The 23328-nt window shown below is 54.2% G+C and overlaps 1 protein-coding gene across 17 annotated transcripts in view; it reads left to right on the top strand.

Moving 5' to 3' along the window:
- KCNAB2 (potassium voltage-gated channel subfamily A regulatory beta subunit 2) overlaps nt 1–23328 on the top strand; it is a 96658-nt gene that overhangs the window by 16626 nt on the left and 56704 nt on the right. For 5 of the 17 annotated variants that reach the window (XR_011247535.1, XR_011247531.1, XR_011247533.1 and 2 more), the window contains exons 1-2: nt 10839–10991; nt 21239–21367. Coding sequence is in view for 6 of the 17 variants with exons in the window: in XM_069544841.1 (XP_069400942.1) it covers nt 21291–21367 (77 nt within the window). In the remaining 11 variants the exon portion in view is untranslated. Of the gene's footprint in view, nt 1–6512; nt 7453–10838; nt 10992–21238; nt 21368–22629; nt 22672–23328 lie in introns of those variants that run through there. The other 12 variants (XR_011247538.1, XR_011247536.1, XR_011247537.1 and 9 more) reach the window with 5 other exon arrangements.

Below are 23328 nucleotides of genomic sequence, written 5' to 3'. Positions count from 1 at the left end.
AGGGAAGCAGCTTGGAGCTGCTTCATCCATCCCCCTGCCCCCTGCCGAGAGCTGGGACCGCCTCTGCTCTCTCCGGTCTGTCTGCTGAGTCAGGCTTTGAATCACTGCAGGAATCGCAGCCCTGATCACTGGCAGCAGGAGGTGGGGGAGGGGGGGTCCTTCCTCTCTATCCCCAACTCTGTGTTTTCCTCCCACTTTGACTCAGCTGGAAAGACCCCAGTCCACTGTGATAGGAGATGAGACGTTTCTCTGTCCCTTCTATTCAAGATGCCTCTTGAAGAGTGGGGAAAACCAGGTTCACTGTCAGTCTGACCACTTTGGGGGGAGGGGATGCGTGTGCCTGGACCTCCTGCCCCCCCCCCCCCCCCGCCACCGCCGCAGCCCTTGGGCTCATTAATTATCCCTCTCAGAGGTGGATGCAGAGCTTCTGTCTCTGACTCCCCAGCCGGGTACTCGCAGCACTGCAGCCTCAGCCAACCAACTGGAGATGTGCACCGTGCTGGCCACAGGGTGCTCTGGGCTCAGTTCTGCCCTTGGGTGCTGCCTGGAGTGCTCTGAGATTGCACAGCCATCCCCCAGAGAGCTGGTGAGTGGCAGGGGCAGGGGCAGTCCTGCTTCACCCAGATCCTCTCACCAGCACCAGTGGGGAGGGAACCCGGGAGGTAGGCCATTTAGACCCGCAGTTCGTTTTCTCTTTGGGATGAAGGGCAGGACTTGGGTTTCACAAGGAAAGGCCCTCCAGGCAGTCAGCTGAGTCCCTGTTCTGCAGCAGGAAGCCCTATGCCCCTCATGGTGGCCAGCACAGGGGACAGAGCTCTCTTGTCCCACTGTTCTTTATGTTTAAGACCCTCGCCCCCTGAAGCACAACCTTCTGACACCAGAATGGGGGAGAGATGCTCTCATCATGAAAAGAGAGCAAGGGTGGGGGAATGTTGGGGACACAGCTCTGCCCCCCAGCACACCCCCACTCAGATTTCACAATGTGTGGGACCCCCCGACCCCAAGCCTCCTCCAAGGGGCTGCTTCATGTTGGGCTGCCTGGTGGGGAGATGCCTGTTGACTTGATCGTGGCCTGGCTTCCCAGAGGGAGCAGCCTCTCCTCCATCGCTCTGGGAACATCCACTGAGGCAGGAGAGAGGAGAACAAACACACCCCTGGGTGCACTTCATCCCAGGGGAGGTGGGAACGGGCCCAGCCCTTCTGCCTCCCCCCAGAGGTATGGGGCACACTCTCTGAGGCTGTGTTTGCAGTGTTCTCTGGCTGGATGTCTGGGTCACCCAGGTGGCTCCCAGGACCTTGTGGCCATCACCGCCTACCTGGTGGAGACCTGAGTGCTTTGTCTTCACCGGCCCTGTGGAGCATCTGCTTTTCAGAGCAGCAGGAGGCTGCTGGGGCTGGCCTGGGACATTGACCATGAGGTTGCAGGTCCTTCCACATGTGGAGCTCGGTGCCACCTTCCTGGACTGGCCAGGGAGGAGCATGCAGGCAATGGGAGGAAAGGGCTTCCCTGGCATTTCATGGGGTATGTGAACGGACAGCAGACCTTGGGCTGCTGGCTGATAGATAGAGTGGGCCCGGTGTGTGTCTGTGTGTGTATGCACACATGTACTTGTGTCTGTACACACACACACAGCTTCAGAGGCACATCCCCCACCGAGACCTTCATTATAGCACCTCCCCAGGGCTGGCCTGGAGCGCTCCGTCCTGCTGCGGTTCTGGTCTCTCCCTAGACTGTCTGAATAAACTTCCTATAATGGGAGGAACTCTGATACACTTTCACAAAGGGGGATTTTAAATTAGTTCTTAAAAAAAGAGAAAGAACTGCATGCTGGCCCAGAATTCACTTTGCCCTGTGCAGTCCATGCACCTCCTCCTGGGATTTCCGGAGATGAGATTCTGAGGCCACAGGTTCGGAAAGCACTGTCTCTCCTGCACTCTGGTCCCCTGTCTCTCTATCTCTGTCTGTCTGTCTCTGTCTTTGGCAAGTATTTCCACACTCCAGCCACCAGCCTTTCACCTGCTGCTATGAGTCATATGTGCACACAGCCAGATCTGTTTCTGAGTTTGCATTTCTCCTTTAGCTGGTTAAACTTTCTTCTTAAATAAGCTTATTTTGAAATGAAACTCGCTGTTCCTACAATCAAGGGAAAGCCAACATTACTTGTCATAATTTAGAGATCACTAGAAAAATAAGTAGATAAATTTTAGATTCAAGAACTATATGAAGTGTGACCAGAACACACAGACTTTGAAAAACCCCTGTCTTGAGGATCTCATAGGGATTGTTTTCTGGGAACTAGGGGACTGCTGCCTGCCCCTCCCCCTCCAATCATCCCCATTCCCCTGGTCACAGGTGGAATACCTGGTCCAAGGTTATTCATGTTCCAAGGGCAAGTTAACGAGTCCTTCCTCATCCCTGCTCAGGTGAATAAAAGGGGTGGGAAAGCCTGAGGTGAGGGGTGGTGGCAGGTAGTACATTGTATTCCCCAGTTGGATTTAGGCAAGAGAGGGAGATTTTATTGGGGATGAGGGTGCCCAGGGGCTGGGCTGGTATTCAAATGTCAAAGATTTAGACCAGAAAACTGTAGGGAGCATTATTCTCCAGGAATCATTTGAGAGTCTGGAAAAAATGGCAGGAGGTGGCCTTCAGACTGTTGGCTTTGGAGCCGAGTAGATCTGCCTCAGCTCTTTGCTTCTTGGAGCATCAAAGAGGGTCATTTAGAAGCTGTGAATGACAGAGGCGTTAGAGATGAAAAGTGTCAATTCCTCTCCACTGTTGGTTAACCACTGTCGTGTAATAGTGTGGGGTGACCCGTGCAGGCTGGAGAAGCAGCCGTGGCATTGGACCCCAAGGCTGGTGACATTGCCAGCAGGTGATGTTGCTCCCCCAGGGGGAGTGGCAGGAACAAGGGTTGGAGCTGCCATAGGTACAGGAGCATCAGGGAATGGGACTCTGGTGACAGGTGGACAACCCGAGGCTGGCAGTGAAGATGGGCAAGAGAGGGAATGTTCCAGAGGCAGCCATGTGGATGGAGCCCACAGGCAGCCAAGGTCCTAAACCTGGGCCTCGGGTCAGAGGGGTGGGATGAGGTGCAGCTATGGGCTCATGGACATGGAGGTGAGAACTTAAGCTCAGAGCGTTGTTCAGCAGCGGGGATTCCAAAGTAGCAGTGCTTGGAGGAAGTGGAGGCAGCCTGGGGTGAAGGTGGAGGGTGTGATAGAGGTGGAAGTTGTAGAGGTGCTAGAGGTGGTGGAGGTGGAAGTGATGAAGATGAAAGTGGTGGAGGTGATGGACATGAAGGTGGTGGAGGTGATGAAGGTGAAGGTTGTGGAGGTGGTGAGAGGTGATGGACATGAAGGTGGTGGAGGTGATGAAGGTGAAGGTTGTGGAGGTGGTGAGAGGTGATGGACATGAAGGTGGTGGAGGTGATGAAGGTGAAGGTCGTGGAGGTGGTGAGAGGTGATGGACATGAAGGTGGTGGAGGTAGTGGAGATGGAGGTGGTGGAACTGATGGAAGTGAAGATGGTGAAGGTCATGGAATTGGTGGAGATGATGAAGGTGGAGATGGTAGAGATGGTGTGTGAGTGTATATACATGTTCACACATGCATATACATGTGCTCTATGTCCATGCATGCATGCCTGCCTCTGTACGTGCGTCATGAACCAAGGATCACTCTAGACAGGAACTCCAGACCTGATAGAGACTGTAAAGTCCAGTGATGACCTGCAATCCCAACCTGGGCCTGTGTGGGCTGCACTCTCCCACCGTGAAACCCCTTGGAGGAGGTGCTGAGGTTATAGGAAGAAGGATCACATGATCATGCTGAGTGGGCATGACCTGCCTGCACATGTTCAGCACCACCATGTCCCAGGACAAAGGATTCCCCAAGGAATGAGACTGACCCAGTGGCTGCCCTCTGGGCTCACCATCTGGTTGGGGGACAGCCAGGTGGTGTCTCCACAGGTTAGGGTACAAGCTCCTCAGGAAATGCACATGCTGACATGATGGACGGGCCCCTGGAGAGGTGACATCTGAGTGGGGACACACAGTAAGAGTGTCCTGGGCAGAGGGGTGGCACCTGCCAAGGCTCAGTGGCAGAAGAGAGGGGAGGAGGACCCTGCCCCCACATGGGTGTTCCATGCACTCGGACTGGACGCAGCCACCACCAGTCTCCAGAACACCCCCAAGCCGCTGCACCCCACCACATTCCCCCATCTCAGGAGCTGGCGGCTCTTCTGCAGAAACCTGAGGGTCACCCTGCACCCCCACCTTCCTCTAAGGCCCCACATCCACCCAAGAGCTGTCCCTTTGGTCTCCACCTCCCGACTCCACCAGTCACCTGGCCACCGCAGCCTGGGCCTCACCAACTCCCACCTGGATCATCACTGGTCTCCTAATGAGACCTCCCACCTGACCCTGCCCTTTGTCCCCCCGCACCCTGTCCACTCTCACCCTGGAAAGCACGCTGTCTCACCCTTGTAGGGAGGAGGTGTTTGGCTGTTCCTCTCTGCTGGGGGGCAGCTCAAGGCTGTGGTTCAGAGGAGGGACTCCTGGGGCTGTTGGGGGTCCATGGCCAGACTGACTTAACCGCCCTGAGCCTCAGTTTCCCAGCCATCACCAGTGATGGGTAATAAGCCTCACAGGGTGTGGGGTGAAGGCTAAGTGAGTGAGTGCACATGGAAGCCTTTATCCTGGCTCCTCGATTCTCTGCACTCGGTCCCCAGCAGCTTGGACTGATCTTCACCCAGGGATGAAGTCAAGGATGCTGCTCAGGTGCACGTCTGGTACCTTCTCCATCCACACCCCTCAGAGGACACTCAGGTGTCCTGGACCCCAAGCTATCCGAAGCCCAGTGTCAATGCAGGATGCTGAAGGCCCAGCCCTTCCCCAGGACCGGACGGGTTACTGTGTCGAGGACAGAGACACAAGGCTGCAGGCCAGAGCTCGAGGGCAGGCAGCCCCACCTCCGACAGCACCTTCCAGGTGCCATGTTGAGGCATCACAAGCAGGATTTTAGAATTCTACACTTATTTCATCTCAGTGCAGGAGTGGGAATGAGAACATACAGTCTGTGTGAGCAACCCAAATCAAAAATAAATGAGGCAAGAAGAGGAACCAAAAATAGTCAGCATCAGAGGCAGCAGCCTGCAACAGTGGCCAGCTGTCCCCGGCGAGTGGTTGGGAGGGCAGCTTTATGTGTATTACTAGGAACAGATTAATCAGGCCTGCTGTCCAATGATAAATCAAAATTACTAGCAAAGTAAAAGAGGTTAATGAGGACTCAGGGGGCACAGTGCCTCTGTGCCTTCTCCCCTCCTCTCCAGCACCCCACTAGGCAGTGGGGTCACAGGCTTGGCCAGCAGGCAGCATGAAAGTCACCTATAAGTGAGGGGGCCCCCTTCCTGACCAGAATGTCCCCACAAAAGGACAGAGCAGAGCTGCAGTGCCATGGATCTTGTAAGGATCCACACTTCCATCTTTTTTTGGTGGATGTCACCTCTTTTAATAGTTGTTCAGTCGCTCAGTCATGTCCGATTCTTTGTGACCCCATGGACTGCAGCACACCAGGCCTCCCTGTCCATCACCAACTCCTGGAGTTGACTCAAACTCATGTCCATTGAGTTGGTGATGCCATCCAACTATCTCATTGTCTGTCATCCCCTTCTCCTCCTGTCCTCAATCTTTCCCAGCAACAGGGTCTTTTCTAATGAGTCAGCTGTAGGGATCAGGTGGCCACAGTATTGGAGCTTCAGCTTCAGCCTCAGTCCTTAGAGATAAAAGTTCTGCGAACTATGACTGGAGGGCCAGATCCAGCCCACCACCTGTTTTTTGTTTTGTTTTGTTTTTAATTTTTTCTGATGTGGGCCATTTTCAAGGTCTACTGAATTTGATACAATATTGCTTCTGATTTATGTTTTTTGGGAGCATTTTGGCCCAGAGGCATGTGGGATCTTAGCTCCCAAACCAGGGATCAAACCCACATCCCCTCCATTGGAAGGTGAGGTCTTAACTACTGGACCGCCAGGAAAAGTCCCTGTTTTTGTAAGTAAAGGTTTAGTAGTTTTTTGTTTGCTTTTTCCTTTCTTGGCCATGCCTCTTGGCAAACGGGATCTTATTTCCCCAACCAGGGGTTGAATCCATGTCCCCTGCAGTGGAAGCTCAGAGTCTTAACCAATGGCCTGCCGGGGAAATCCCTATAAATAAAGTTTTATTGACATACAGCCACACCCTCCCCTTCACAAACTGTCTCTGGCTGCTTTCACAGGGCAGAGACTCACAAAGCCCAAAATATCGCCCTGGCCCCTCGCTGCACAGGCTTTGGTCCCCACCACAGATGTCTTTCATCAGATGCTCCAGCATCCAGAGAGGTATCCAATCCATCAAAAGACATCTCCCAACAATGGGGGTTTGTTTGGTGGTGTTTCAGTTTGCTGCTGTTGGTTAGGGCTTTGAAAATGTTGTTTAAGTCAAAAAAGATTCTGCAGTAATTTACTTTCTCTCATGCAAGGAACATCTTTGAGGCAGACACGTTTGAGTCACATGATTAACCTCAGACCCTGAAGATTAACAGCCACAGGAAAGCCCTGGGCCCAACCTGCTAGCCACCCTCCCTGCTGTGTTCCCCGAACATCTGGGGGGGGAGCAGGTGGGCCCCCACAGGGCAAGGCAGAGCAGGCCCTCTTGGGGGTCCTCTTTCCTATGATATCCTTGGGGCCCACCCCCTACCCCCGACTCCAGGAGTCACACACAGTCCTTTCAAACCTTGAGCCTTGCAACACGTCCACTACTTGGGAAGGAAAGGACCCTTTAGACAGACTGTAGTGCCCAGTCATCATTCTGAGTAGGCGTTTTCTCATGGCCTGTGTGGAGCACTTGGAGTTTGCATAACACGTCACCAGGAAGGTATCTCCCAGGAAGAGAAGAAAAACCACAAGGAGCTTTTCAACTGTGAAGGTTTGCATTTCTGTGACGCCTCCAAGAGACCCCTCACTCCTGGCATGCCCTCGGTGGGGACTACAGGATGGAGAGTTAGTGTGCACCAGTGATGAATCCCCCGAACCATGACCTGGGGCCCCTCCAGGCACCAGCGTCGACAAATACACCTCCTGCATTTGCCCCTCTCCCCAAGAGAGGTTTTGAACAGAGCTGGGCAAAACACTACACATTACACCGCCTTTGAGATGACTCTGCTTCTGGGTATCAGTTATTAAACTGGATTAGCGTCCAATCCCTGGAGAGGAGGTTGCGATCTCATATGCTAAAAACTCAACAGAATCCCAGAGTTGGCTTGAAAACCACCAAGCCACCCAAGCTCACCTAACCGCACGAGATGAACAGGGACCAAGAGCTCCCATGGGGGCCTGGCTGAGCGCTTTCTGCGGTGACCTCACTCAACTGAAGCACCACATGAAGAGAGGTACTGCCCGAGACGTGGACCCAGGAAACAGGTGTGTGCTTACAGTGATGGGGGTGAAGTCCTGCTGGGGGCGGGGGGGGGGCGGGTCTGTGCCTCCAAAGGGTGTGTGTGAAGGTTGCCCAAAGCCCCTTTGCTCAAGGAGGGAGGTGTGGCCTCGGTAACTCCTAAAACAGGGCTCTTCAAACCTTTTCTACAGAGGACCAGAAAGTAAGCATTTTAGCCTTTCAGTCTGTGCAGCCTCTGTCCCAGCTTCTCAGCTCTGCCACGTGATGTGAGAGCAGTCATAGCTGATACATGAATTAGTGTTCTGGCCTGAATGTCTGTGTCCCCCAAAATTCATATGAAGGAATGAAGTGCTCAGTCGCTCAGTCATATCTGACTTTTTCCGACCCTATGAACTGCAGCTGCCAGGCTCCTCTGTCCATCAGTTCATCCAGGCAAGAATACTAGAGTGGTTGCCATTTCCTCCTCCAGGAGATCTTCCCAACCCAGTGATCGTACCTGTGTCTCCTGCAGTGGCAGTGAATTCTTTACCACTAGCCCCACTTGGGGATGTTAAAGCCCTAATTCCCAATGGGATGCTCTTTGGAGCTGAGATCTTTGGTAGATGGCTCAGTCAGTAAAGAATCTACCAGCAACACAGGAGACCTGAGTTCAATCCCTGGGTTGGGAAGATCCCCTGGAGGAGGGCATGGCTACCCACTCCAGTATTCCATGGACAGAGGAGCCTGGCAGGCTACAGTCCATGGGGTCACAGAATTGGACATAACTGAACAACTGACACTGGGTTTAGATGAGGTCCTGAGGGTGGGGTCCCATGTTTAGTGCCTTTATAAGAAGAGACCGCAGCAAGCTTGTTCTTGGCCTCTGAGGACACAGGGAGAAGGCGGCCATCCTCAAGGTCGGAGGAGAGTCCTCAGCAAACACTGAATATGCCCACACCTGGAACTGGGACTTCCAGGCTCCAGAACTTGGAGGAAGAAATGTCTGCTGTTGACAGCCCCCCCACCACCACATGTGGCATTTGTTATGGCAGCTGAATGTGCATGGCTCTGCACCAATGAAAGTTTATTCATGGACACTGAGATTTGAATTTTATATAATGTTCATGTCCCATGAAATATTCTCCTCTTGTTTTTCTTCCAACCACTTAAAACACGTGAGAACTATTCTTAGCTCAGAAGCTGGAGAGTGGAAGTGGACGTCATGGGTGGAAGTTACAAGGATGGAGATTTCAACTCCTCATTTGAAAAAAAAAAAAAAAAGGACCTTTTTCATCATTTCAGTTGTCCCCAGAGGACTAATCTGCTTAGAGTTCCCCACAGGTGGAGGGATGTGTGGCTCAGCAACATGGGGGGTTTGCAGAGGAACTTGTGTGTCTCCAGAGCCCTGGACTGACTCTGTCCTTCTCAACCTTGGGAGCAAACAGTACACGTGAACCCAGTTCTCCCGCTACACTTGGGGGATATGCCTGCCACCCAGGGTCCTGACCCAAAGAAACCTGAATCTCCATGGACAGATCTATTCAGTGCTTGCTCCTTAAGTTGTGAACACAGCTGGAACCCCTGTGAGGCCTGCCCTTAACAGGAGCATACTTGAGACACTCTCAAGACCCGCCTGGCACGCCACCTTGGTCTGTGGTCAGACTAGGGGCACAGAACAAGATGATTTGCTGCAGGTTACCCCATGCAGGCTGCCTCCTGCCCCCTGCCCCAGCTTGAGACACCCTGCACCCTGCATCACTCCTTGTGCTGAAAATGGAGGCAGAGGACTTCCCTGTGGTCCATGGATAAGACTCCATGTGCTCCTGACGCAGGGGGCACAGGCTAGATCCCAGGGAGCTAAGATCCCACATGCCACAAGGCACGGCCAAAAAGAAAAAACAGAGGCAGAACTCAGGAGGCAGCCTCCTCATGAGGAAGAAAAATTCCAGAAGATTCCCTTGCCACAAGGAAAGCAACATTTCCTGGAACCTCAACCAGGATTCTGCTGATAGACTGTGTCGCAGCCTCACCAGCTGGAAGATGACTCAGGAGGTGAGGCCCGTAGGTGGCCAATGGACCACTCAGCAACTCTGTCATGTTTATTGATCCAGCTCAAATCTATGGCTCAAACACGTCCACAGAGAAGCCCCTGAGACCAAATGAAGTATCCTGAACTTTGAAGCCCAGCGTTGAGCGGTCGCCTGCCCTCCCACTTCCAAAGGAATGTCTTGAAGAAGCGTTGGCAGATGCTTGCAGAAAAATGGTTTACTCTCAGGGGCCGTGAAAGAAGCTGCAGTTTGAGGCCTGACTCACTGTGGCTTCTCTGGTGGCTCAGACGGTAAAGAATCCACCTGCAATGCGGGAGACTTGGGTTTGATTCCTGAGTCGGGAAGATCCCCTGGAGAAGGGAGTAGCTACCCACTCCAGTATTCTTGCCTGGAGAATCCCATGGACAGAGGAGCCTGGCAGGCTATGGTAGCCTTGAGTAGCATTTAATATTCATGGGCCTAGAGTCCTGACTGTAAAGGCATCCCCACCTTTGAGGGTTAAAGGCAGCAAGGGCTGTGTGTGACTGGGGATACTCAGCCAGGGGGCTCTCCTCCCAAACCCCTCCCCAGGGCTTCTCTTTTTTTCTCTTTGCTCTCCCTCCCCACTCCTCTCCCTCCTGTTCTCCCCCCAACCCCCACCCCCACCCCCGCCAGGCTGTTTACTTCTCACTTCTCTTTCCCCTTTGTTTTCCATCACCCCTTGTGTGTCTTCATCCTGCCGGGACTGCAGCAGCCTCAGAGCCATGTGCCCACCCCTGAGGCAGAGGGGGGCCCACCTGGGAGGTGCGGGGGGAGAATCCGTGGTTGGCCGGGTGATGGGCCGTGTCTGGGGCTGCAGGTGCAGCACAGCACAGATGGAACATTCCATCCACACCCTCCCTCTGGCTCTCCCCTCCCCGCCCCCCCAGGAAGGGGCATCCCCCTCACCTGTCCTCCCAGGCTGCCCCACCTTCACATCACCTTCAGGCACCTGCTGTGTCCTGGCACAGTGCTGGGACCAGGACTGGGATGCGAGTGAGAGGCAGATTCCTGCACAGATTCACTGTCCCCCCGGGGGGGTGTCCTAGCAGTACCTGACTCAGAGCGCAACTCTGGAATCAGCCCAGTCCTGGGTTTGTATCCCAGCCATAGGCCTGACCTCTGACCCTCAGGGTCATCATCCATGCAGCAGTAACACCCCCACCCAGGGCTCTGGGGACAATCAAATGAAGAGGCGAGGGTAGAAGGTGTGTAGCCCAGCCCTGGCACAAAGCTGGCGCCAGTAAGCAGGAACTCTTTTTAACAGCCCCAGAGCTAGCTTCGTGGCTGCCTGGCGTATATCTGTCCCCACCCCCTGGCAGAGACGGGCCCCCCGGGCTGTCTGGGGCCCTCCTCAGGACACGCCTGGGACTAGAAGCCACACCCTGTCTCGCCAGGCATCCTCCGCATTGTCGCTCACGCCACCAGCTTCCTGGTTGGCCCATGGTCCCGCCGTGTTCACCTTCCACCTCGTACACACCAAGATGTTCTTGTCTCCGGCCATTCTGACCCGAGAGCAGGTACTCGGGACGTTGTGGGGACTCTGCTTCCCAGGATGGGGTCTGTGCTTGAGGGGACAGCACCCCAGCTCGCTCTGCAGGGTTGGGGTGCTCCCTTGACTGCCAGGGTTCCTCGGCCCAGCTGCTCCCTGGGCCCTGGGCCCCCACAGGACTGGCTGAAGCCAGGGTGGGAGCTGCCCCTGTGGACTCCCTGCTAGACCCAGGCGGAGCCCACGTGGCCAGCTGTCACAGCAGCTGCAGGTGCCCCCCCTACCCACCCTGGAGAGACTGGCAAGCTTCCTCTGACCCAGTGACTGCTGGGCGGCGGGCGGGCTGGCGGGGCGCGGCGTGTGGCTCACAGTGGAGGTGTCTGACACAGCTCTGCCTCCCGGGTGGCTGGCTTCTGCTCTCATCGCCCAGTCAAGTTGCTGCCGGAGATCAAGGGCGCAGCGGGGCCTCCTCCGTGGGGCCTGGGGGGTGAGGGGGCAGCTGCTGAGCAGCCCCAGCAGCTCCTGGAGAGGAGCCTACCGGTCTGCTGTCTCCAGAAACCCCCCTGACCACCACCCCAGACCTGGGTTCCCATCTCTGAGTAGAGAGTAGTTTTACAGTCAGAAGGAGGGGGGTCCTGCCTTAAAAATGATGAAAGGGGCCCCATCCCTCCCCTCTCCTGGTGGGCAGAGTTCAGGGCAAGAGGGGGTGGCAGGAGGATCCCTCGGATCCCTTCCCCACCCTTCAGTTCTGTCCTGGCAGAGCACCCGTGGTCACCACGTGGAGGGAGCACAAGGCAAGCTCCCTGGTGCCTAAGGCGCCTCCTCCAGGCCCGGAAAAGCGCAGTCTCTTGGTACCTCCCTCCCCAACCTCGCTCTTCTCTCCACTCTGGGCCCCAGCAGGATATCGGTGCAGGCTGTGGTCACTGTGGGAGGCCAGGGTGGCAGGTGGGAAGGAGACCCTGAGCTTCCTGGGCTGGGACAGGAAGGCTCTGATGGTCGCTGAATAAATGACCGTGGGGAGGCCTTGGCCTGGGCTCTCGGGCAAGGTTATGGAGATTCCAGAGCATGTGTGGGGTTTTGTTTCCTGCGTCTTGCCCTGACCCACTGCAGCTCACATGGTCTGTAGAGTGCCAAGGCCCCTCTTCCCAGGATCAAGTGACCACACCCTTCCGCCTGTGGTCACCAGGATCTGGATGGTGCTGGGGAAGCCATGGCCAAGAGATGAGCTCCCCTACCCCATGAGCCAAGCCTCCATCCCCTCCCAGGGTGTCCCCAAGACTGGGGGCCTTTGGCTGCTGACCCCCAACCCGCCATCACTACCTGCAGCTGGGACGTACCCAGGAACCACAGTGAGGCTTCACCTCAAGTGGAAAGCACCCAGCCAGCAGGTGCATGAGCAGTGGGTGTGGACCTGGGTGGTCTGCACTAGGGGAAAGGCCTGTCATCGTTGCTTTGGGAGAGGTGGGTTTGGGGACCGTAATCTTTTTTATCATGACGCTAATTATATATGAGCAGGAACTCTCCCTGAAACAGTCCAGCCCTGGCTCTATGCTGACTGACCTGTTTGTAATCAGGGAACAGGCATCTGAAGGTTGCTCTGAAAAGATGAAAACTTTTAGTCTGTGATCTTGATAAGGAATTATTAATGGGGCACTGATCAGACATGTGAGCAGACACCATCAGGCAGTCTTACCCCTGGGCTCCATGACAGGTCCAGATTTCTCCACTGTTGTCTGACCACACGTGGTCCATGCTATAAAGTGTTGGGTTGGTGGGGGGCAGTCACTATGCCACCCGTCCCCCTGGCTCAGGCCTCTGGAGCTGAGAGGAGAGACCGAGGTTCTCATTGGCAAACAGCAGAGCATCCTGGCTGCGACCCCCAGCCCCTAAAAAGATTGCACCGTTCTCCCCACGAACATCTGACTCAGCAAGATCTGGATGGTGCTCTTTGGGAGTGGTGGTGTTGACCTCAGGTCCCTTCTAGCAACCAGGCCCCTCTGCTTGTCCCCCACGATGACTCCATGAGCACAATGGACACCTCAAGTGCACACAGATTCGGTAGTTCTCACCCTTTGCTGCCCATCTTGCTCGTAGGGGAGGAGTTGTCTCCCATCTTGGGGCTCCTAGCTTCTGGGAGAGAGAGGAAGCAGAGTTACACAAGCACCCTTCCGGATCTTTGTGGTTTCAAGCAGTTACACCTCTTCCTGTCTCTTCTTGAGGCGCCCTGTGGCCATCGTGGCTCCCGCAGGCTCTGGGCCTGTAAAGGATGGTGGTTTTGTGCTGTGTCACAGTCGGAGCTATACCTCAGGGCTTTGATAGGAAGGATTTCCAGGGTTCGAGAAGCAGCATGCAAAATGATATCAGTTTGAGAAGCAGGAACTTGAGTCCTAACCCTGAGGCCTGAGCTTCTGGGGAGATCACCCAACGCCCATCACACCCAGGCACCATGAGCTTCTCCTTGGTCCCCCAGTGAGTACTTCACAGAGCATCTTCCATGTACCTGATGCTGCTGGGACAATCAGTGAGCACAGGAAGTGATGCCCCCTACCCTGTTGGAGCCAACATCCCTGTGGTCTCAGGGGAAATGTTGCTGTTGTTCAGTCACTCAGTCATGTTGGACTCTACAGCCCCATGGACTGCAGCATACCAGGCTCCTCTGTCCTTCACCATCTCCCAGAGTTTGCTCAGATTCATGTCCATTGAGTCAGCGATGCCATCCAACCATCTCATCCTCTGTCACTCTCTTCTCTTCCTGCCCTCAATCTTTGCCAGCATCAGGGTCTTTTCCAGTGAGTCAGGTCTTCATATCAGGTGTTCAGAGTATTGGAGCTTCAGCTTCAGCATCAGTCCTTCCAATGAATATTCGGGTTGATTTCCTTTAGGATTGACTGGTTTAATCTCCTTGCTGTCCAAGGGTCTCTCAAGAGTCTTCTCCAGCACCACAATTTGAAAGCATCAATTCTTTAGCGCTCAGCCTTCTTGAGCCTTGGGATCACAGCCTTGTCATGGTGAAGGGACTTGCATAGCTCAATGAAGCTATGAGTCTTGCCGTGCCACCCAAGACAGACAGGTCTTAGTGAGGAATTCCAACAAAACGTGGTCCACTGGAGGAGGGAATGGCAAACCACTCCAGTATTCTTGCCGCAGGAACCCTATGAACAGCATGGAAAGGCACGGAAAATGAGGACTGAGTAAGAGCAAGAAAGAGTCCATCACTGGTGTCTCCATGGTGAACCACCGAGATGGCCTCAAGGGGCCCCACCTTCTGGTCCTCACACCCTCTGTCATATTTGGGTTGGGCTTTATGACCCATAGACACATCTCCTGAGTCTCAGTCAGGTAAGACACAGCAGCTGCTCTCTCTCCATCCCTTGCCCTGGGGGAAGCCACCTGCTTTTGCGTGAGAGATCCAGGGAGTACAAGATTCATCCTGTACACAGCTTCATTCAGGAGATGTCTAAGAAGAGGCGCCTTCAAGGGAATTCCCCAACCGTCCAATGGTTAGGACTCTGACCTCTCACTGCTGAGGGCCAGTGTCCAGTCCCAGACCAGGGAATTAAGATCCCGTAAGCTGCATGGTGAGGCAAGAAAATAGAAGAGGAGCCTTCAGATGAGACTGTGGCCCCAGCTGACATCCTGCATGCAGCCTCAGGAGAAACCCTGAGCCAGAACCACCCAGTCAAGTCAGTCCCAGACTCCTGATTCCAAAGCTGTGTGAGAAACGTTTGTTGTTGTAAGCCACTAATCCTTGTTATGTGGCAATAGGTAACTGATACCATGTTATCATTCTTAAGACCTCAGTGAACTAGGGCCCAGCCTTCTGGACCCTCTGAGCTTCCAGGATGGTCCAGAATGAGGGTGCAGCCCCAGATGGCCCCGCATCATGACACTGAGTCACAGCTGCACATGGTCTCTTCAGTAAGCAATGAGACTTTTTCTGGAAAAGTGAAAAAGATGAGAAGACTTCTGAGAACAAGGGAGAGAGGCAGCAAAGGAGTTGTAGTGAGTCTGAGGACCCTGAAAAGTGATTTTTCTGGAAGGCAGGACCGCTGCGCGGGAGCAGGCTGCCTCTAGGATGGACACACCTGTGGAAGAACCACCTCAGCTGCCATTGGCTCAGAGCGCAAATGTTCAGGCAGGAGCTATGATCTCAGACTTTCCCAGCCCTGGGCAGCACTTTCCCTCAGCCAGGCTGGTCACAGGCAGATCCCAGCCCCCGGGCCCCTCACTGCTTTCCCCACCTGGGAACACATCAGCTCCTCCCCGACTCCTCTTACCATCCCATCTCACAGATGGAGAAACTGACACTTGGGAAGGCCAAGAGATTTGCCCAAGGCCAGATACCAATAACGGAGAAGGCAAAGGCACCCCCCTCCAGCACTCTTGCCTGGAAAATCCCATGGACGGAGGAGTCTGGTAGGCTGCAGTCCATGGCGTCACAAAGAGTTGGACAGACCGAGCGACTTCGCTTTCACTTGTCACTTTCATGCATTGGAGAAGGAAATGGCAACCCACTCCAGTGTTCTTGCCTGGAGAATCCCAGGGACGGGGGAGCCTGGTGGGCTGCCGTCTATGGGGTCGCACAGAGTCGGACACGACTGAAATGACTTAGCAGCAGCAGCAGCAGCAGCAGATACTAATAAAGGGCAGTTACAGCTCAAACCGAGGGGCAGATTTGAACCCCAAGTGGGCCTCGACTCCCTCCCCAACACCTGGAATGGTCTCCCAGAGTCATTCAGAATGGAGCCGGGTCACCCACCCAGCCCTAAAAGAAGGTGGAAGCGTGAATAGGCTCCTGCAGGATTCTTTCTTAATACTAATTTTTATTTATTTACTTATTTGACTGCACCAGGTCTTAGTTACAGCATGTGGAATCTAGTTCCCTGACCAGGGATGGAACCCAGACCACCTGCCTTGGGAACACAATCTTACCCACTAAACCACCACTAAATCCCTCCAGCAAGATTTCGATTTAGAAACAGTTACCCTCTCCAGAAAGGCTTCCCAGGTGGTGCTAGTGGTAAAGAACACACCTGTCAGTGCAGGAGACATAAGAGACGTGGGTTCAGTCCCCGGGTCGGGAAGATCCCCTGGAGGAGGGCATCCCAACCCACTCCAGTATTCTTGCCTGGAGGATCCCATGGACAGAGGAGCCTGGCAGGCTACCATACATGGGATCAGAAAGAGTCAGACACGACTGAAGTGACTTAGCATGCTTGCACCCTCTCCAAAGCTCAAAGGGCTAACTTCACATCACGAAATCTAACTTAAATGAAGGTCCCCATCACCCAAGTTTTGGGCTCCAGAGTCTACAGTAGAGAGAGAGCCTGACCTCCTTTTCCAGTAACTGGAAGTAGCTCCCGGTCACCCAGTGGAGTTATAATTTAGTGTAAAAAGAATGACCCAGAACATGCTGCCAGCAGTGCTAAAGTTAAAAGTCCACTCCTTCTGGATAACAGTCCTCGTGGCAGGTCAGTGTATTCCTGGTTCTGCCAGCTCCACATCACAGGGCAGCTGGCGATGCCCAGCTAAGGTCAGGTGGCTCTTGCATGGGAGCCTGGCCTCTTTGGACCAGAGGTGGTGGGAGTTGTCTTGGGCAGGTTCGTCCATGACAATTGCAGAGGCTCCAGTACAAGTCTCCTATGGCTGAGGCTAGAGATGGCACCTCGTCATTCTGCTCATTCTCCACTGGTCTGAGCGTTTGTGTGTGTGTGTGCGCGCACGCGTGCATGTTTGGGGGAAGTGGCAGAGTCACTCAGCAGAAGACCTGTTTATGGGAGGAGTGAGGCTTGGAGACCGATGACTCAGTCTCCTAGACCCTCATTCCCTCCTATGCAAATCAGATGCCAGCTCATCAACCAGAACATCTGAGAAACCAGAGCAGGTGGTCCACCAAGCAGACTCAATCAGAAAGCATCTCTCGACTCACTGGCTTGGTCTGAACGTTACGGTTTCTTGGCTTCACTGTGAATTATTTTTCTTCTCTCGCATGGATGCACTGAATTCTTCCCTCTCGTGCAAGTAGCTCTTATCAAGTCTGAGAAGTCAGATTCCATCTTCAATGCTGAGGGTGAAGGATCAGAGAAAGAGAGAGAGGAAGCCACTTCCAGCTCTGAATTGGACACCCTCAGGGACATCAGCCCCCAGAATAATATAGTCATTTATTCTGAGCTGCAACAGAGAAATTGAGGGTCTTATAGGCCAGCCACCCATTTTGCAGATGAGAAAACTGAGGCTTGAAGAGAGAGCTCATGTGTCCTAGTTGAGGGTGCCTCACCGTGGTCTGATGTGCCCCTGAACTTTTTGCCCAGTTCATCCCAGTTCATTCTGGGTCTTTCCCTCTGTGGGTGTCAGTGCACGTGTCTGTGTTTAAAATCATGTCATGGGTCCACTTGCCCAGAATACTGTCAGCCCAAGTCTCAGGGCCCATCCCGCCGCTCTGGGGCCCTCAGTCAAGTCCCTGCAAGAGTCTGACCGTCAGGGCCTGCCTGGGTTTGCAGCTTTGATGACAGCCTGAGACCCGCAGGAGTCCGTGTTTGTTTCCTTCCCATTTAAACTCGGCCTCCAGCCCTCTCACGTCTGCGCTTGGAGCCTTAACCGGTTGCATAGCGGCCTTTCTCGGAAAACTGAAGTGGGGAAAACACTTCCAGTGAGAGATTGCAGGGGAACTGGATTGTCACGCAGCCTCAGAGAGGCCTCCTTGTGGTTCCCGGGTAATTATGAAGGAAGGAGTGCACCGCGCCGGGTGGAAGCCGTCTTAACCAAGTGACAGAAGCTGGCTTGCCCGTCATGGGCAAACACACGTGCGTCCTGTTTAGATGTGCCAGAAGGACACACCTCGCCAAAAAGGTTTAGCGAGATCTAATTATCAGGCTGCAGTCACAAATGCAAACCATGGGGCCGTCTGCAGGACTCACGGCCTGAGCTTTGCAAAAACCTCAATACCATGAAAAGCAAAAATGAAAACAGCGATGGGGGTGGGAGTGGTGCTGGATCAGGAGGGAAATAACCGAGGCCATTTGTGAACCTTGAGTGGATTCTGGAATTTTTTAAGCTATAGAAGATATTTTGGAATCATTGGGAAATTTTTAATCTCCATTTTATTTATTTCTTCTTTGATCTTTATTCCTCCCTTCTGCTGACTTCAGATTTTGTTTGTTCTTTTTCTAATTCTTTTATTAGGTGGTAGATTAGGTTGTTTATATGAGATTTTTCTTCTTTTTTGAAGAATGAAGAACATTTTAATATAGGCTATATATCAGATTGTTGTTGTTGCTAAGTCGTGTCCTACTCTTTGCAACCCCATGGATTGCAGCCCACCAAGCTCCACCATCCATGGGATTTTTCCAGCCAAGAATACTGAAGTGGGTTGTCCTTTCCTTCTCCAGGGGATCTTCCCAACCCAAGGATTGAACCCACGTCTCCTGCATTGACAGACGGATTCTTTTCCACTAAGCCACCTATATGGGGTGGTATTGAGTTAATTGCCTTAGCCATGATCCTGGTATTGGGTTATATAAGACTATTCTTATTCTCAGAAGATGCTTGCTGCAGTGCTGAGGGGTGACGTGCATGAGATCACAACTATCAAATGGTGCAGGAAAAAAGTGTGTGTGAGAAGAGGGGAGAAGACGTGAGGAAGGGGGAGGGGAGACAGTGCGCGCACACGGGGCAGATGTGGACCGTGGGTAAGTAGGATGAAGGGCAGTAGGTGTTTGCTGCTGTTCTGAGCTTTTACAATTTTTCTGATGTTTGCAAGTTTTCAAAATAATAAGTTGTAGAGAAGACTGTCCACACTTGGAGTCTCCTGACCCTCTAGGTTCCCTGTCATCACTCAGCTCAGCCTGCAAAGGGTAAGAGCTGGGACTGACTCAGCATCTCTCCTCTTGGGCTCAGAGCATATCTTCTCTTTGCTCCCGTGAGAAAGTATGAACAGGCCTTGTGAGCACTCCATGCTGTGTCTCCAGGTGTAAACCAGCTAGTTTGTTCAAGGTCACACGTAGATCCAGTCGGTGTGCAGGAGACCAGAGGGACCCAGCCTTCAGACTCGCAGCCTGGACCCCAAGCCACACCCTCTCAGCTGCCCCTCCCGACCCTCTTGAGCCTGGTGTGTTGTTCCACAGCTTCTGAATAATCCCGGGGAGTGGGGGCATGCCTGCTTGCCTGCCTCAGAGGTGCGGGAGCCCAGCGGAGCCTGGGAGTCACAGCATCCCCACTAGGACGTCATGTCCTCGGGGATTGGCTGCCTGGCAGATGCAGTGGCTCCTGATTGGATGGTGGCAGCTGCAGAGCAAGGATGTGGGCTCTGGGCACGTTGGCTGTGCCCCTGAACTGTGTCCTGAATGCTAAGCAGGGGCCTTGGGGAAACCTCACCAATCCTTTTCCCTCTCTGGGGCGGCCAAGGTGCTGACCTCCCCAGGAGGAATGAGACAAGCACGGATCATGACTTGTGGTTCTTTTCCTCATAAGTGGGCATCAGAGCATGACCAGGCCCTGGCTGTGGGCTCAGAAGCTCGCTTCTGACCCTGAGGGAGCTGACCTTCCAGAGTCCGGGCTAGGCGCTTAGAGCGCCTCCCTAAGTGACCAATGCCACCTGTAGCTGCCGTGATCACCCCTACTGGACAGAGCGGGCATTGCAACCCCAGAGAAGACTGCCCTGTCGCCTGCTCCTCAGGCCCCAGTCCCTAGCCCTCCCCCTACCCAAGATGTGCCAGGCACAGCTGTAAACCCAGCAGACAAAAACTCCCTGCATCCATGGAGCTGACATATTGGGGTCATAAATGAGACAGCAAGTGAAATATAAGATGTGCTAGAAGGTGACAGGTGCCAAGGAAGGGTTAAGATAGTGTCCAAAGAAGGGGCTTCCCAGGTGGCTCAGTGGTAAAGAATCTGCCTGCCAATGCAGGAGACTCCACAGATGCAGGTTCAATCCCTGGGTTGGGAAGATCCCCTGGAGAAGGAAATGGCAACCCATTCCAGTATTCTTGCCTGGAAAATTCCATAGACGGAGGAGCCTGGTGGGCTACAGTCCATGGGGTTGCAAAGAGTTGGGACAATACTGAGCAACTGAGCATGCATGCACACACATCCAGAGATGACTCCATGACAATGTGACCTCTGTATCAGGAGGTGAAGGTCAGGGTCCCTCAGGTGGGTCTGGGGTCAGAGAGCTTGGGCAGAAGAGAGACCAGGTGTGGACACCCTGAGGTTGGAGTGTCTGTGGGGCTCACAGGACCCTATGGAGCCCATATTATCTGTGGCAGTAAGCAAAGAGGCAGGAGGCGGGGTGGGATGTCAGAGAGGTCATGGCTCAGGCGGAGGCCACTGTTGAGACCGAGGCTTTCACTCTGGATAGAAGGGGAAACCACTGGAAGGACTGAGCAGAGTAGCATGATCGCTCCCCTCCCCCCTCAGTGGGCTGGGGTCAGGGAAAGTGCATGCATGCCATGCAAGCTAAGTCACTTCAGTCATGTCTGACTCTTTGCAACCCCATGGACTGTAACTTGCCAGACTCCTCTGTCCATGGGATTTCCCAGGCAAGAATACTGGAGTGGGTAGCCATTTCCTCCTCCAGGGGATCTTCCCTACCCAGGGATCGAACTCCAATCTCTTGCACCTCCTGCATTGGCAGGCAAATTCTTTACCACTAGTGCCACCTGGTAAGCCCCAGGGAAAGTGAATTACCCAATAGGATCCTGGGTGACCGCAGTGTTACCGCCTGGCCTGAGGAAGACAGCCCAGACCCCAAGTCCACAGATTGGCTCTGGTCCTCCCATCTCTACAGAGTTTGGGCAATGGAGAAGGGCTCCCAGAACCTCAGGAAAGCAGTCAGGGAGGGGTAGGCTGGGAGCATGGAGGGATGGAGTGGAGTCTTCACCAGCACTGAATCGGACCTCAGGCTCATCTGAGCCCCCGTGGGTTTGTCTGTCTGTCTGTCTGATGCGTACATGCGTGCTCAGTCGCTCAATCATGTCTGACCCTTTGCAACCCCATAGACTGTAGCCCGCCAGGCTCCTCAGTGCATGGAAATCTCCAGGCACGAATACTGAAGGGGTAGCCATTGTCTTCTCCAGGGGATCTTCCCAGCCCAGGGATCGAACTTGTGTCTCCTGCATTGGCAGGTGGATTCTTTACTGCTGAGCCAACAGGGAAGCCCTGTCTATCTGACAAAGGACATACAGATGCCCAACGAACCAGGCTTCAGGATCACAGAGCATCTTGACCGTACCTGACTGGTCTTTTTTAACCAGCTCCTCTCTTTCTCTGCTCTCCCTTCAGAACCTCGCCTCCGTGAAGAAGGGAGCACGTCAGGGCAAGTGAGGCCGGCTCCATGTATCCGGAATCAACCACAGGCTCCCCAGCTCGGCTCTCCCTGCGGCAGACGGGCTCCCCCGGCATGATCTACAGGTGACCCCCCTGCATCATCCCCCAAGCCCTCCCAAGATCAGTCCTGCCTCTGAGGAGGGGTCCCCAAGCCAGCCACCTCCCCATGACCTAGAGGGAAGGGACTAAGTGAGCACACAGGGCTGTAAGTTGCACGCAAGCCAACCGTTTCTCCATGGACTATAGCCCACCAGGCTCCTCTGTCCATGGGATTTTCCAGGTAAAAAATACTGGAGTAGGTTGCCATTCCTTCTCCAGAGGATCTTACAGACCCAGGGATCAAACCTGGGTCTCCTGCATTGTAAGCAGATTCTTTACCATCTGAGCCACAGGGAAGCCTTTAAGACCAAAATGGGAAGAAAAAAATGAGAGGTTTGACCAGGTGGGATAGAGCCAGGATTAGACTCCTGCCTTGTCTCTGACTCTTCTGAAATATTCCATGGGAGGTAACAGAGGCCCTTCCTGGATTCTGTTTCTCTTTTACATGTTATGACTCCTGCGGTGCCACCAGCTTCCCCGACACCCTGAATGAGGCTCAAAGCCTTATAGCCAGTGTGGAGCCTGTGGACAGTGGGGGCGTCCAGGTGCTCACTGGGCCCATGAGAACTTCTCCTGGAAAGCCCATTTCCAGATCCAGTTCTGGGTCTTTCCATTTGGAAAATAGCCCAGGCTGAACCACAGGGAGGCTGTGGGGAAGGTGTGGGGTGGAGCAGCTGGCTCTGTGGTCAGAGCACAGACCCTGATGGCATTGCTGTCACGGAAGACTGGGGTGCGAGTGGAACCCTGGGGCTCATCAGTCCTTCAGCCGCTGGATCTTCAGGTCACTGTCAGGGCCTGAGCTAGAATGAGTGTCTGCAAAAACCATGGGGAACAGGGGCATCCCTCCTTCATCGAGATCCTCAAAAGAATCCCATAGTCTCCTGCAGACTTGCCAGCAGGTGGGTGTGGGCATTTCCTGGTTTGAGTGTTTTCAATCGTTGTTATGATTCGTGAAAACCCAACGACTCCCCCAGAGGTTAGCCTCTAGGCTTCACTTCCCCGCCGGGCGTGAGAACCAGACCAGGCAGAGACCCCCGTGTCCAAATAAACGGGCCTCTGCTTCCCTGTGCCACTGGGTGGCGCTGCGGCCGAGCGCTCGGTACCCAAGCAGAGGGGGGCGGGGCCGGGGTTTCGGGGCGTCGGTGATGCTTCCCGGGCTGGCACCTCCCTGTGCGTGGCTGATGACAACTGTGGCTTCTCTCTCTTCTCTCCCTGTCTCCTTCTCTCCCCTCCATTGCTGTCCGCAGTACTCGGTATGGGAGCCCCAAAAGACAGCTCCAGTTTTACAGGTAACGAGCTTCTCCGTTTTCCCTAAAACCGGCAGCAAGCACGGGAGCGGGTGGGAGGATCCCGCCATCCGGGCCGGGGGCACTGGCGATTTCTCCGCATGTGAAAATCCTCCCCCATGAGATTCAGGCTCTGGTCCTCTCTCGGTGTTGCGACGGCATCATGATGAAACCGTGCAGCCGGGCTCGTCGTGTGGGTTCATCTGGAACTTGCTTTGATTTGAGCTGGGCACTCGCCAGATCTCTCTTAAAACGTCGCTCCTCCGGCGGCAGATTGCGTCCTTTCCTGTGATCCCAGCTTGTGCTCTTGGCTGGTCAAAGTGAAAGACATGCCCCCAGCCCCTCATTCTCCCCTTGTCCTTGGATCTGAGCTGATTTGCAGCCTACAGAGCTCCCTGCGGTGTGTGGCTCCGACGGGACCTGGGTCAGGGTGGGGATGGATGTGCTGGCTTCTTTCTGATTATTTCCCTGTTGGAAGTCAGCACACCCGTGTCCCCAGAGGGAGAGGCTGTCAGCAGATGGGACAGGCTTGCAGTCCAGCCTGAGGCACCTGCCATCAGCAGAATCCTCCAGGACGGGTCCCTGCCTCCCTCTGTGCAGCCTCTTCCTGACCTCTAGGGTAGGGCATGCGCCACGAACACACATGCTCTTGAAAATCTC

This window comes from Ovis canadensis, chromosome 12, assembly GCF_042477335.2.
Source record: "Ovis canadensis isolate MfBH-ARS-UI-01 breed Bighorn chromosome 12, ARS-UI_OviCan_v2, whole genome shotgun sequence".
NCBI lineage: Eukaryota > Metazoa > Chordata > Mammalia > Artiodactyla > Bovidae > Ovis > Ovis canadensis.
Note: the sequence above shows the minus strand (reverse complement) of the source record. Positions and strands in the feature narration are given on the sequence as shown.